General features: G+C 36.7%; 2 protein-coding genes across 4 annotated transcripts; one reads left to right on the top strand and one right to left on the bottom strand.

The window, feature by feature from the left end:
- Positions 1-1,367: 1,367 nt before the first annotated feature.
- LOC7481222 (F-box only protein 6) lies at positions 1,368-6,329 on the top strand. The gene is made up of 2 exons (XM_006385842.3): positions 1,368-1,713; positions 4,866-6,329. The coding sequence occupies exons 1-2, from the start codon at positions 1,565-1,567 to the stop codon at positions 6,109-6,111; spliced, it is 1,395 nt and encodes a 464-aa protein (XP_006385904.1). The 5' UTR covers positions 1,368-1,564; the 3' UTR covers positions 6,112-6,329.
- Positions 6,330-7,177: 848 nt separating this feature from the next.
- Positions 7,178-11,372, bottom strand: LOC7481221 (uncharacterized). 3 transcript variants are annotated; one of them, XM_002303754.4, is made up of 4 exons: positions 11,191-11,372; positions 8,632-11,004; positions 8,026-8,180; positions 7,178-7,424 (listed from the first exon to the last, which is right to left on the bottom strand). In XM_002303754.4, exon 2 carries the CDS (start codon positions 10,966-10,968, stop codon positions 8,671-8,673), a length of 2,298 nt encoding a protein of 765 aa, XP_002303790.4. In that variant the 5' UTR covers positions 10,969-11,004; positions 11,191-11,372; the 3' UTR covers positions 7,178-7,424; positions 8,026-8,180; positions 8,632-8,670. The 3 variants fall into 3 exon arrangements, with proteins under 3 accessions (XP_002303790.4, XP_024453717.2, XP_006385902.3); XM_024597949.2 differs by having other exon boundaries at positions 8,632-11,068; positions 11,191-11,371; XM_006385840.3 differs by having other exon boundaries at positions 7,178-7,421; positions 8,632-11,068; positions 11,191-11,371.
- Between the last annotated feature and the right edge of the window lie 1,641 nt (positions 11,373-13,013).

Here is a 13,013-nt window from a genome sequence, read left to right as displayed (position 1 = left end):
TTTAAATATTTTTTATTTAAAAATATATTAAAATAATATATATATATTTTTTTATTAAAATCATCTAATAATATCTAAATTTGATATTTCTTAAATAAAAATCAATTTAAAGAATACTTTAATAAGCAGCAGCCCAATGCAATGCCAAATTAAGTACATGTGTTCCTTTCTTAGCCGGATCATATTCCACTGAATAAAATCTTCATCGATTTCAAATGTCGAAGTAAATGACTTGTTCTTGACTTAAGTCTTCAAGTAAACTATTATTTAGTTCAGGTCCTTTTAGTTTGAGAACCTATCACTTATTCCTCTATTTTATTTATTTTTTATGACTCGACCCCCCTATAAGTTTCTCATGATAATCTAACCTTTGATTTTAAAAAATTGGACTAACATGCAAAATGTTAAAAAAACATGGCAACTGAATTATATGTTATCTCTCGAGCTCATCACGTTTCACTTCTACCCTTTTAGTTTATAATCTACCAATGTTATCCTCTTCTCTTTCACAAACGTCCAATCTTACCCCTATAACCCCATCAATACTCCACTTCTATCCATATAGTTCGAGTCTACTAATTTTATCCTTCTAGTTTTCAAAAAGTACCAATTTTACCCCTAAACGTTAAGTAATTTACTCTTGAATATGGTGTTTTAGACCGTTTTACGTTTTCAGCGTTTTTTGTGAGAAATTGTTGCATTAATGAGATTTAAGAGGAAGATGAGAGAGAAGTAAAATAAACTATGAACAAAATGAGCTTTTTGTTCGTTATTTTCTTGTAAAGGGGTGGAATTGAAAACTTTTAAAAAATATAGCACGAAGTTAGGAAATTTTAAAATAATAGAGTAGTATTAGAACATCAATCAATCTATAAAGATAAGAATATAGTCTACACAAATTATTATCGGCAAAGCCGAAAAAGAACAAAGAAATCAATAATTTCAACATAAAAAACAAAATCCCGAACTCCGGAATCACAAGCAACCAAACCCAGGTGCCAATTACCATATAACCAAAAGATAAAGATACAAGGGCTAAAAAGGAAAGTACGAAAAAAGAAGGTTATAGATAATCCGTGCAAAATTAGACACAGAAAATTAGAGTTTGAAATTGCGGTAGAAATTATATTTTATTTAGAAATATATTAAAATAATATATATTTTTATTTTATAAAATTTATTTTTAATACTATCATATTAAAATGTTATTTAAAAAATCACGGTCGAATAAAAAAAAAAACACTGCCAAAGAGAGTTGTGTTTACTGTTTACTGCAAGCGACCGTTTTTGTTTTGATAATTGCGTGCGGGTCAGAAATAATTACTTTACAGTAACCACAAGAGAGAGAGGAAAAAAAAATCAATCGATTATAAAACGGGCCAGTTCTGTTTCTGACGACCACTGGCCAACCCATAGGAAGGAAAGAGTATCGTAAACACTATAGAGAAGAGAGTGAGGAAGAGAGAGGAAGACAAAAGGGGGTGGTGCGTGTGCGGTGCTATTGGTGTGGGTAGGGGCGGTGTTGGTGGTGGTGGCCGTCGTGAGTGGCGGAATACGCCGTAGCATGGAAGAAGAGCTGGCCATGCTTAGGCAATTCATTGGTCAGCTTGTAGACCTTTTCAATCTCTACGGCTCTCCTCTCCCTCCTTTTGATTCTCTTCAATTCCTTCACTTTCACAACCAACAACAAAACAACAACAACAACAACAACAGGTCTCTCTGTAGATCCCTTTCATTTCTTGATTTTTATTTCTTCCTCTCTGTCTGCTCCGTTTCCACTATGAACTATCATTTCTTCCTTTTCTTAAATTTCACTTCATTTGCTACTTAGGTATTCTGCTTTTTTTCCCCTTGGTTTTAAGGTTACTTTAATAATAATAATAATAATAATAATAATAATTTGACTCTTAACATTGTTTCGTCTTGGCTTTTAGAACTTGTTGTTATGTTTTCGTCAAATATCTCTCCTCTTGGTCTGTCCAATTGTTTAGTTTTGGTACGGACAGTCTCAAGCTCTTAGCAGTTATGTTTCTTTTTTGGTTCATTTTCACTGTTCACTGTCCTCCCCTGTTTCAGGAAAGCTTTTAAATCTGTTGTTTGAGAAAACAGAAATGATTCATTCTTATGTGATTTTTATAGTACTTGTTTAGTTGTGGTAAATTACAAACATAGGATTTCAGGTATTGAATCCTTCACTAGATTCTTAATGGGTCTTGAAATCATGCAGAAATTCTGTTTTTTTTTTCCTTTTTTTGTGTGGGCATCGGTTTAAGAATTTAAATTTAGCCTGATCACCCCTCATGTTCTCATGTTCATGGTTCTCCCAAGAGAATGATAAGATTGAAAGAATAAATCACGGGGAATCGAATGAGTTATAGAGAGTTACATACTGTCTAATTTGCTCCTCGAGAATCAAATTATCGTGTATGAAAAATCACCACGGGCGTTGTTGATTTTGTTTCCTGTGTTTTTGCTTTTCAAATATGCGTGCGGATATGCTTGCAATCGAGGTCCTCTTATAGCTAAAAGTCACAAAAAACTGTAACACCTTTTGCTGCTAAGATTTTTCTTTTTTCCTCTCAGTTTGCATGTGAAGAGGTGCTTGGATTTTCCATATTTACTCTTGGGATTGGATTAAAAATGTCATTAAAACTTATGTGTTCGGATTTGAGATATTGGCGCTTGCCCCAGGAGACTTGCATCCCTTGCATCAATTGATTTAAGAGTGCTTTTGTCATTCTGTTGCATCTTAAGATTTGCACTGAACATGCCCATATAGGTCACGTGGAAGTGATTCTTGGGAGTTGAGACTCATTACTTGCGATGAGCTCTGTTATTATTTATAAGTTAGGATTGGGGTTAGCAACTTTCCTGGTGCTATGGAAACAGTGTTGGACTTGCAACCACCTTGGGGAATCAGAGTCTAAAGAGCAGCCAATTCATACTAAAATTGTGATATAGGTGATTGTCGCTAAATTTCCCTTACAAGATCCTAATCTGGCAGGAGTTAGAAACACAGTTGAGTGACCTCCTTTTCTTTTCCAGCCTGTTGTGAATGGCATGGAATTTTTGGACAGTAATGCTTTCCCCTAGGAATTCCTGATTAATTTGCGTTCTTCTGTGCAAAAAATTATAAAACTAACAATATTGCATTATACTATCATCTTAATAAATGTTAGCCATATCTCTGTCAATATTCTGACTGCCCGGGTTGATATTGTTATCGACAAGGGAAGCCTCTATGATGTTGTTTATATTCTTGCTGGGATATGCCACAGCCATGGTTGAAGGCCAGGAGAGGAGTTAAATGTAAAATTGGGCTGAAAGTAGGGGAAATGATTTAAGATAAGCTGTCTTGCAGATGATAGCTGGCATAGGTTACTAGTCTAAACTCATTTTAAGCCTCTTTGTACACCTCAGGCTTGGAACTTTGGGATGTCAGAGTAGGTACTGAAGAAATCTTCAAACGGGTTGCTTGGAAGATTTAGTTTCTAGTTTCTAGCACCCGTTCGTTCTTGTATGCTTGAACCTGGTTTATTTTGGGACATCTTGTTGAGTAGGTCACCAGAACTACATAGAAGTCCATTTTGATATTTGTGATTTTTTTTTTGTTTTATTTTTTGGAAATTTTGTGATCACTCCATTTTTTTCCCTTTAGCCAGTCAAGAATTGATCAAAATGAACTCACATTAGGATCTTACTTGTAAGAATCATGGGATATGCTAGATTTTCATGCAAGAATCACGTATCTATTGGCTCCGCTAGTTGATCCTCACTCCATCTTTGTGATATTTCTCGTCTTTTATTGCTTGTTATTTCTAATCATTGGTTCTCTAAAATTTCCTTTTTCTGTGTTTTCTCCCTTGTATGTTTCCTGCATAACTTTCAATTTGATTAGCATACTGCTCCTAAGAATTCCTCCTCAAAAAATAACAGTGGCATGAATGTCCCTACCTTGCATTGTCACATGGAATGAACTTCCTGTCTCTCACAATAGCTTACTTCTGTATATTTTTGGTGCCATCACCACCAATGCTTATACTCTTGAATCTTGCTATCTTATGCTGCTTGTGGATATGCGTACAAAGAGAGAAATATCTACAGCATGCATGCAAATCTATAGGAGAGCCCACTTCTCATGTGAAATGACGAAGCACTGTCAAAAGATGGCGAGCTCAACCACAGACCAGAAAATGCCATACATTGTCTACATGGGATTTATTCATGCAATGCCTTTCCTTGCCATTAAAAATAAAAAATTAAGTGTGGCAAAGAAGTTCTTGAAAAAAATGAGAATATGTATATATACAACAGGAAAAACTGAGTTCAAAGAATGTATATGTGTGCTTTGGATTCACTTTTACCTGTTAACAAGATCTTTATAGGTTTTTCCCCCTTTTTTACAGTTTTGATACTCTTCAAGTATACTCCTCTGTTTTAACACGTGGTTAAATAGTAGATTTCTTGGCAAAATGATAAAAAGAAAAAACATGCTTGCTGTTTAGTTTAGAATTTCTCGAGTACAGGCATCAAGATCTCAATGCTGTATTATGTCTGCATCTGTTACCTCTATTATGTTTTTGGTTTTCCAAGCATAAACAGTTGAACTAAACTCACAGGCATTAGATTGAATATGATTATGTGTAGGTTATTTGAAATTTACTTGGCCGGATGCTCTGGCTGTGGCATATTTCAGCTTGTTGAAGCCCAATTTGTGATTTTGAGCGTCTCTGTGTTTATATTTTTTCACAACCTGATATCTGCTTATTTTTTAGTAATGATTTGTATGCTGAATTATTTTGGGTTTGTGTGTTAGTACCACCATGCACTCTGTTCACAGTATGAATTTCTTAGCTCTTTTACAGATGGTGCGTCCTCAATCTTGATGATGGCTCTGCAGATGATTACTGTAGCCTTGTGATGGCGGCTGGAAAATCTAGAAGGTTCAAGATGTTGGAACCTGGCAAGCCTCCAGCCTCCAAGAAACCTCGAAAGGAGCGGAATCGAGGAAAATCACTTGGAACTACCAGTTCAAATGAGGTTATGCAACAAGAGATTTGGAAAGAATTCCCAGAAGACTTGTTTGAAGCCGTTATTGCTAGACTTCCAATTGCTACATTTTTCCGCTTCCGCTCGGTTTGTCAAAAATGGAACTCCTTGCTTGACTCTCAAAGTTTCTCTCAGCATTGTGCCCAAGTTCCACAAGCCAACCCCTGGTTTTACACCATCACTCATGAAAATGTGAATTCTGGAGCCATTTATGACCCTTCTTTGAAGAAATGGCATCACCCAACTATAAGTTACCTGCCAACAAAGATGATTGTCTTACCAGTTGCTTCTGCAGGGGGTCTTGTGTGCTTTCTTGACATTGGTCACAGGAACTTCTATGTCTGCAACCCTCTGACTCAATCTTTTAAAGAGCTGCCACCAAGGTCAGTGAATGTCTGGTCCCGTGTTGCTGTGGGGATGACTTTGAATGGCAGTGCAGCCAGTGGGGGCTACAAGATCTTGTGGGTGTGCTGTGATGGAGAGTATGAAGTTTACGACTCACTGAAAAATTCTTGGACCCGACCAGGAAGCATGCCCTCTTTTATAAAGCTACCCCTATCACTGAACTTCCGGTCACAAGCAGTTTCCCTTGGAGGCACGCTTTATTTCATGCGGTCAGATCCTGAAGGGATCGTGTCCTACGATATGGTTACTGGGGTTTGGAAGCAATTTGTTATGCCAGCCCCACTCCATCTGAGTGATCCCACACTTGCAGAGTGTGGGGGGCGGATCATGCTCGTTGGCTTGCTAACAAAGAATGCAGCCACATGCGTGTGCATATGGGAGCTGCAGAAGATGACACTCTTGTGGAAGGAGGTTGACAGAATGCCAAACATATGGTGCTTAGATTTCTATGGAAAGCACGTTAGGATGACTTGCTTGGGCAACACAGGTTTGCTCATGCTGTCACTAAGATCAAGACAAATGAACCGACTAGTTAGTTACAATGTGGTGAGCAGGGAATGGCTCAAGGTTCCTGGTTGTTTGGTGCCACGTGGGAAAAAGCGGCAGTGGATTGCATGTGGCACTGCCTTCAATCCATGCTTGACTGCTACAACTTAGCCTCTACTTGTTGTGGCAATATTTGCACGTTGGTGAAAGGGGATTTTACATATTTAGTGGTTGGCTGCAAGGTTTTGCTGCTGATTTGTCCCGGTACCAGCTTCCTTGGATGTTTTAATGAAGTAGACGATACCAGAGGTTTAATATAATGGTATCTATTCATGTACAAACATGTTGTCTAATAACTTCTGAATTAAAAATTCTCGTTTGAAATGCTATTCCACTGGTTCAGATCTGTCCATTTTAAAGTGAAAGGGGAGCTCTTAAAATTTTTCCAAGCTCAGGCTAATGATGGTTTCCGCTCAGAATTGCCACCTGATTAATTTCGATGGAGTAACATTTGCCTTGGCTAAATTTTGTCTGCAGTCTGCAGCAGAGTTTAGAGCAGGAATCGAAGTTTCACTACTAAGAAATGCCTTTGAAATCCTCTTTTAGTTTTGCATGATGCTTAATTTCCTGCACTTGGCATAGCATCTAATGTGATGTGCATCGTCGATTATTTTAAAGCTAGAAGAAGGGTTAGTTAATTTACATGAACTCTGCCGTTATATCAGTTCACTCATCAAGAACTACATCAAAGGTGTGCTATAACGTTTGAGGATCCCTTAGGGGGTAAGAGAAAAGCTTACAGCACAAAGCAATTGCCCGAGGAAAGGGGTTTTAAAGTGAACCTGGTAGAAAGCAGCAACTCCATGGTCTTGCTTAGCAGTTAATCGAGTGTGCACAGAAGATTCACACTCCACGGATAAAAAAATTCAGATTTTCATGGGATTCGCGATATGAGACCCGCTAAGCAAACTGCAGCTTGCTTCTCTAACAAAAACTTGATAATTATCGAGTCATCTCGTAACATAGTAACAACAGTACCGGAGAACTTGTCCAAAATGCAATTGCTGGATGCTGGCATAATAATTGTCATCGGTAATGTTATTTCAAGTAAGTTCACAGAAAAATCAAGGCCGGGGCCTAGCCTGATTGCAGTGGCTCGACTGCTAGAGGACCCAAGCTAAGGGATGTCAAACCAAAGCCAGTTCTCCGAAGCAGCTTCAATATAAATAAGGAAATATGCAAACTAAAATGAACAGTTTTAATTATCCAGTCACGGTGAAGAGAAAGTTTTTTAATCGAACGTTGGAGTTCTTTCAGTACAAGGGTAAACATTGATCTAGTACATGTATTCTTCATCTATCCTACATGCTATTAGGAAAGGGAACCGAAACAACCAACCATCCACTGCTGCCATCTCCCAAAATCAGTGACAGTTTAAGCCATGCCTCCGCCTGTGGCTGTCCTGATTACCTTGAATAGAGCTGCTACAAAAAAAAAAAAAAAAAACATGATCAACGACTAGGAAATTTTCGGTTCCTCACAATAGAAATATGCAACCATACAACATCACTGTACTTGTTTATAGAAGTCACGAGATCCTCGTCCAACCAACGTGATAATACAAGCGATGAGAATGAAAATAATATGAATAGAAGGAGATAGCATCATAGTTATCAAGTTTTTGTCCCGCCACAAACAAATGCAAGAATCCACACTGGGAAGGACATGAACCCTATTTTCAGGACTCGTTAAATTGTAAAATGACAATTTCAATCCAAAAGTGGCAAATTCCCATGTTTATGATTTTCAAGGGCAATCTTCAGACTCCAAATTCAATTCTAGCACAATGCTGCTATGTTTGAAGACTACATTTAAATAATTCAAAAAAAATATGAAATTAATAGCCAATTCACCATAGCAACAATCTTCAGGAAATCATAAATTTAGCAAGTTTAATTACATTACTTAAAAAATTAAAAATCAGGACATCAAGATTTGTTGAGAGAAAATTATAAACATGCCTAAGACAAATAAAAGAAAGCTTAGAGACACAATTAAAAGAGGGTTAAATGAAATTTGGCTCACATGATCCAGTGACAACAAACATGAAGAATCCAAGAAGAACAGGACCAACAGGATAGTCCTTTCCCTTTTTCTTGGCTGTTTCAGGCACGCTCATCTCTTGGTAATGTTCTTTTCAAATCTGTCAACTTTCATATCCGCAAGTGCCTTGATGTAGTCTGAGCGAACAACAATAATCACAATAACACTAATCAATCCTCAACATATATCATAATCTCGTAAAGCTAAAGTGCAATGTGCATAAAATTATTACAGATGTAAGGGAAAACAATCAAATTCTAATTTACAAGGGACATTATTTGCCACACAAAATTCTAACCTTCTTAAAATAAAAATAAAAATGCATTATTCAGCTATAACTAATGCAGATATTATTAGTAGCAAAATAATTGGCCAGTTATTCTATCATACGCACAACACACAAAAAAATTAGAGCAAAATATAACATAGAAAATAAATTTTGCGGATCAGATCAGTTTGATCACTCATCATTTTCCTGTTCTAAATCCGACTGAACAAGGTAACAGAACAAAATACAAGCAGATAAAAAACCCAGAGCTCTCAAAATATAAAGGAATAAGAAGCAATTATTATAGAACTACAAATTACCATGGTTAACAGTGAGGGACATCCCGTAGCTGGAAATGGTCATGAAGTTACAGGTGACTGGCTCTTTCCTTCATTACTTTCTTTGCTCTCCGTTTTATTTCCCCCATTCTCCACAATCTCTTCTTCCTTGACATCTACCACAACCTGAAGAAGTTCTGATGGAGTAGCTGCTGGGTCCAGCTCTCTGCAACCTTTCGGAGCATTGGGACCTTCTTGACCCATAAGCAAGTATGAGGGAACATGGTGTGAAAATCGAAACATCTCTTCCCTTGGGATCCTCCTGACTTCCTTGGGGTCCAAATGCTGGTGAAACACAGTCTTGAAACCAGCAACTTTTACCAAGGGAGTAACAGTTACACCTAGTTCTTCACTATAGTCTTCAAGTACTTCCACCATGTCATACTTGTGTATCACCTCATCTGCTGTCAGCTCGTTCCATTCAGGGGACCAATTCCTATAGAGAGCCCAAACATCCCCTTTCCTCGGATATACACGAATCACCCCACCTGTTCCTTTTATCCACCTTACCTTGTGTGAAAAGGAATTGAGTGAGTTATATATCTCATATCTGCCCACTCTGAAATCGCCACAAGTTTTTGAGAAGCCAGAACCAACCCAATTTAGTAGGCCCAGTTCACTATTAGTTTTAGAATTAAGCCAACTGATCCGCATTTTGAACGGATTCAAAGAAATTACACTTTGGATCATAGCATAATATCGGGGCATCCCATCATCATCATCATATGCAGCCCATACCTGGTTTTCCCCAAAACATCTTTCAGTTCGATCTTTGTCAAAATCGTGAAAATCAGAATCTGGGACATTTATTGACATCGTTTCCAAAGTTTCAGCTTCTGTCTTCATGCCAGAAGTGATGGGAGAAATTTTGATGTCATTGACTCCATTTTCCATATCCACAGACTTGTTCTGGTCAGTTATGTCATCAGGGTTTGACAAAGAATTTTTCCCCTGATCAATTGCTTTCTCATTCTCCACCCCCTTTCCGGGGGCAGATTTAACTACTGTAGCGGACTTCCATTCATTTATATTCTTGCGAATGTCTGTCTTTGCCTTCTCCATTAGTACGGTTTGAGTTTCAAACTTGGAGACATCCCTCATGCCGTAGGGCTTAGTGATTCCATTCACCCTATTTTCAGAACTTCCCTGCCTAAATCCAGATATATTAGCTGTGCCACTGCCAGCTCCTCCAAATCCCGTGGTAAATGGACTTCCGTTGTTTCCATGGCCAACATCTTCCATGCCTCTTCTTCTCTTAGCAGCATTAGAATGTACATTAGAAGATGCACTAGACATCTTTTTTGAAGCAGCACGATTCTTTCTCTTCATGGCCTCCTCTCTTTTTGTAGCTGCCTGTACTTCCTCGCGCTCTCTCTTCACTTTTTCATATGCCCGCTGGACCACACTTACAGCTTGAGCGGCAGTTGTAGCACCACCAGCTCTAGAGAAAGCGCCCCACTGAAAGTTTCCCTGGTTATTTGAATCAGGACCACTGGATCCCCCTGCTCCCAAATTTGAAGAGGCAACATTACTCCTTCCAGAATGAGATGTGTTTCTGCTAGTAGCAGCTTGATGGTTTGAGTTCTGCTGCTGCTTAAAAGAACTCGATGGTGCAGCAGACCTAGAAGCATGCAAAGGAGGGGGTGGCATTTCAACGGCTAAAAATGGCTCATGGCAATTAGGACATAGTAGCTTATGATTAAGATAGACTCTGAGATACTCGTATTGCATCTTGCATCCATGACAGACAGTCCAAAAGGTATTGGGTTTCGTCTTGTAAGATGAAGCAGGAGTTGAAGAATGGCCAGTTCGAGAAGTACTTTTGTTCGTCTTCACACTCGATTTGGTGAAATTGAAAAACCCATTGGACCCTGGTTTTGCTGATGAACTCCCAAAAGAAGATGAACTCTTTTGAAATACTTTCCCATTTCTTCTCTGGTCATATGCCATCCTCTTGGTTTTATCAGACAATAAACTCCATGCCTCGGAAATAAACTTAAATGCACCATCCGCTCCAACAGACTTGTTTTTATCAGGATGAAGCATAAGAGCCAGCTTCCTATAATGTTTCCGCACCGCCTCATCATCTGCTTGTGGATCTGCACCAAGTATCCCATACCAATCTGCTTCCCCATTTATTTTGTTCCCAGCAGCAACATACACATCAAGTGTAGCCATCATCTGAGGAATCCCTTCAAGTCCAGGATACAAGTTCTGGGCCTTCAGAGCAAATTTCTTTGCCCCCGCAATGTCTTTCGCCGAGAACTTCTTCTCAGCAATCTCTTTGGCCCTGGTGGCCTCATCTTTGTTGCATTCCATTTTATGCTCTCTCACTCTCCTTTTTTAAGCAAAACACTAAAACACCAAGGCAGATTTCAGATTCAACAAAGTTCAGCTACCCTGTTCCTTTGTGCAAATTCTGAATAAATGAAATATTAATATCAACTATCTGTCGGGCTTCTGGTTCAAAATCCGATCGCATAGATTTTTTAAACAGACTAAAAAACACACTAGTCTCAAAGAATGAAAATTTCTAATTACCATGGTTACAGCAGCAACGGAGGGAGATGCGGTGGCCGGAAACGGCCACGAAGTTACAGCGATTCCCACACCTTCCCTCTCCGGCGAGATGGTCTCTTGTCTCCGCCCTTTAGTTTCCTCCTCCTCCTCTCTCGATCGTTTGGTTATTATTATTTATTTATTTATTGGGGTTATAAGAAAAAAGATTGGACGAGACTAGTCTGTGACACGACCATTCAAAAGGATCTAACGGTTTATAACTGATGCGTAACCATGTAAAACATCAACATAAACCTTATGTCCGATAACATCTTACCCTTTCAAAAATATATCGAAATGTGATCTCAGCTATCCACGAAATTTATTTATTCTTGTATTTTTAAATGACAAGAATTTAAGAAAATATAAGAAAAATCTTTGCCAGAAATAAAGTTTATTTTCTGTTGTTACTTGAAGGGATTGCAATTACCGTGTTTAATTCCTTCGTATTACGAACTATTAAATATATTTATTTATTATATTTTAAGAGTTAGTTCTTGCTTCTCTTGCCGCATGTTAGATAAAAAGTTTTTTACATAAAAAATAATATATGGTTGCTGGGAACATGTTTTAAGATATTATTTGAGAATATGATTGGATCATATTCTTTTTTAAAAAAATTTGTTTAATAAAGCTTTAAGTTAGTATTTTTGTAGTGTTTTTTTTATCATATTGATGTCAAAATAGATAAAAAAATATTATTTTAATGCATTTTCAAGCAAAAAATACTTTTAAAAACACACTACACCACAATCCCAAACATGATAAAAAAAAAATACACGATTCGAATAATAGACCCAACTAGGTCGAATAAGCTGGCTTTAATTCAAATAGAAAAAATAATAGAAAACAACAAGAAACAATAGTAGATGGATCAAGTTTAAAAAGAAAAGTGATTAGGATAACCTTAGGAAAAAAAATCAAAATGGGACAAAAAATGTATCTTAATTCACAACTCGTTAAACACAGCAGAACGAAACGAGGTAGAAAAATGACATAAAAAAACAGTATTGCTTGACACGATTTAGCATGATAAACCTGTAACCTAAAAAATAGGGTCAAGTCAACTTGAAATATCCTCCTAAACTTACGACTCAGATCATGAGATTGAAATAACTCAATAAAAAAATAATGAGAATTATAAAACTTTTTCTTAGAAAGATATGTTAGTTTTTCAAACTCGTGACCCGGGTCATTAGACCCAACGCATCTTGTTTGAAAAAAATCATGAAATCCAATTCTCAATCAATTAAAAATTGAATGATGAAATTGAAAAAAAAAAGAATTTCAATTATAGAAAATGATTAAAAAAAATAGCAATCAAATGAATGAAGATCAAAATTTAAATACCAAACAAATTTTATTTGATTGAAGGGTGAAATTAAAAAGAAAAATCAATTCAGCAAAAGGACAAAAAAATAAAAAAAATAATGATTAAAATTGATATAAAAAATAAAACAAAATTATGATTGAAAAGTTATATTTAAAAGAATAATAACATTTCTAAAAGGGCCTAAAAAATAGAAATCAAAACAACGGGGGCCAAATTATAAAATAAAATACCATCAATTTAAATTAAAAATAAATAAAACTTTTACAAAAAAACTAAGAATAAAAATTAAAAATAAAAGGAATGAGGACCAAATTAGAAAATATAATATGTGTAAATTACGATGGAAAGATAAAATTGAAAATAAATAAAACTTCTACAAAATAGTCAATAACAAAAATTTAAAATAAAAAGAATAAGAACTCAAGTTGAAATATCAATAATAAATATGTCAAATTGTAATGTTAAAAGAGAA

Source organism: Populus trichocarpa, chromosome 3 (assembly GCF_000002775.5).
Source record: "Populus trichocarpa isolate Nisqually-1 chromosome 3, P.trichocarpa_v4.1, whole genome shotgun sequence".
Taxonomy (NCBI): domain Eukaryota; kingdom Viridiplantae; phylum Streptophyta; class Magnoliopsida; order Malpighiales; family Salicaceae; genus Populus; species Populus trichocarpa.
This window is presented reverse-complemented; position numbering and strand designations above follow the sequence as displayed.

Excerpts from the sequence above, each read along its gene's own strand:
- LOC7481221 (XM_002303754.4), bottom strand. The coding sequence starts at position 10,968 with ATGGAATGCAACAAAGATGAGGCCACCAGGGCCAAAGAGATTGCTGAG.
- LOC7481222 (XM_006385842.3), top strand. The coding sequence starts at position 1,565 with ATGGAAGAAGAGCTGGCCATGCTTAGGCAATTCATTGGTCAGCTTGTA. Across the intron at positions 1,714-4,865 it reads AACAACAACAACAACAACAG|ATGGTGCGTCCTCAATCTTG; the intron begins GTCTCTCTGTAG and ends GCTCTTTTACAG.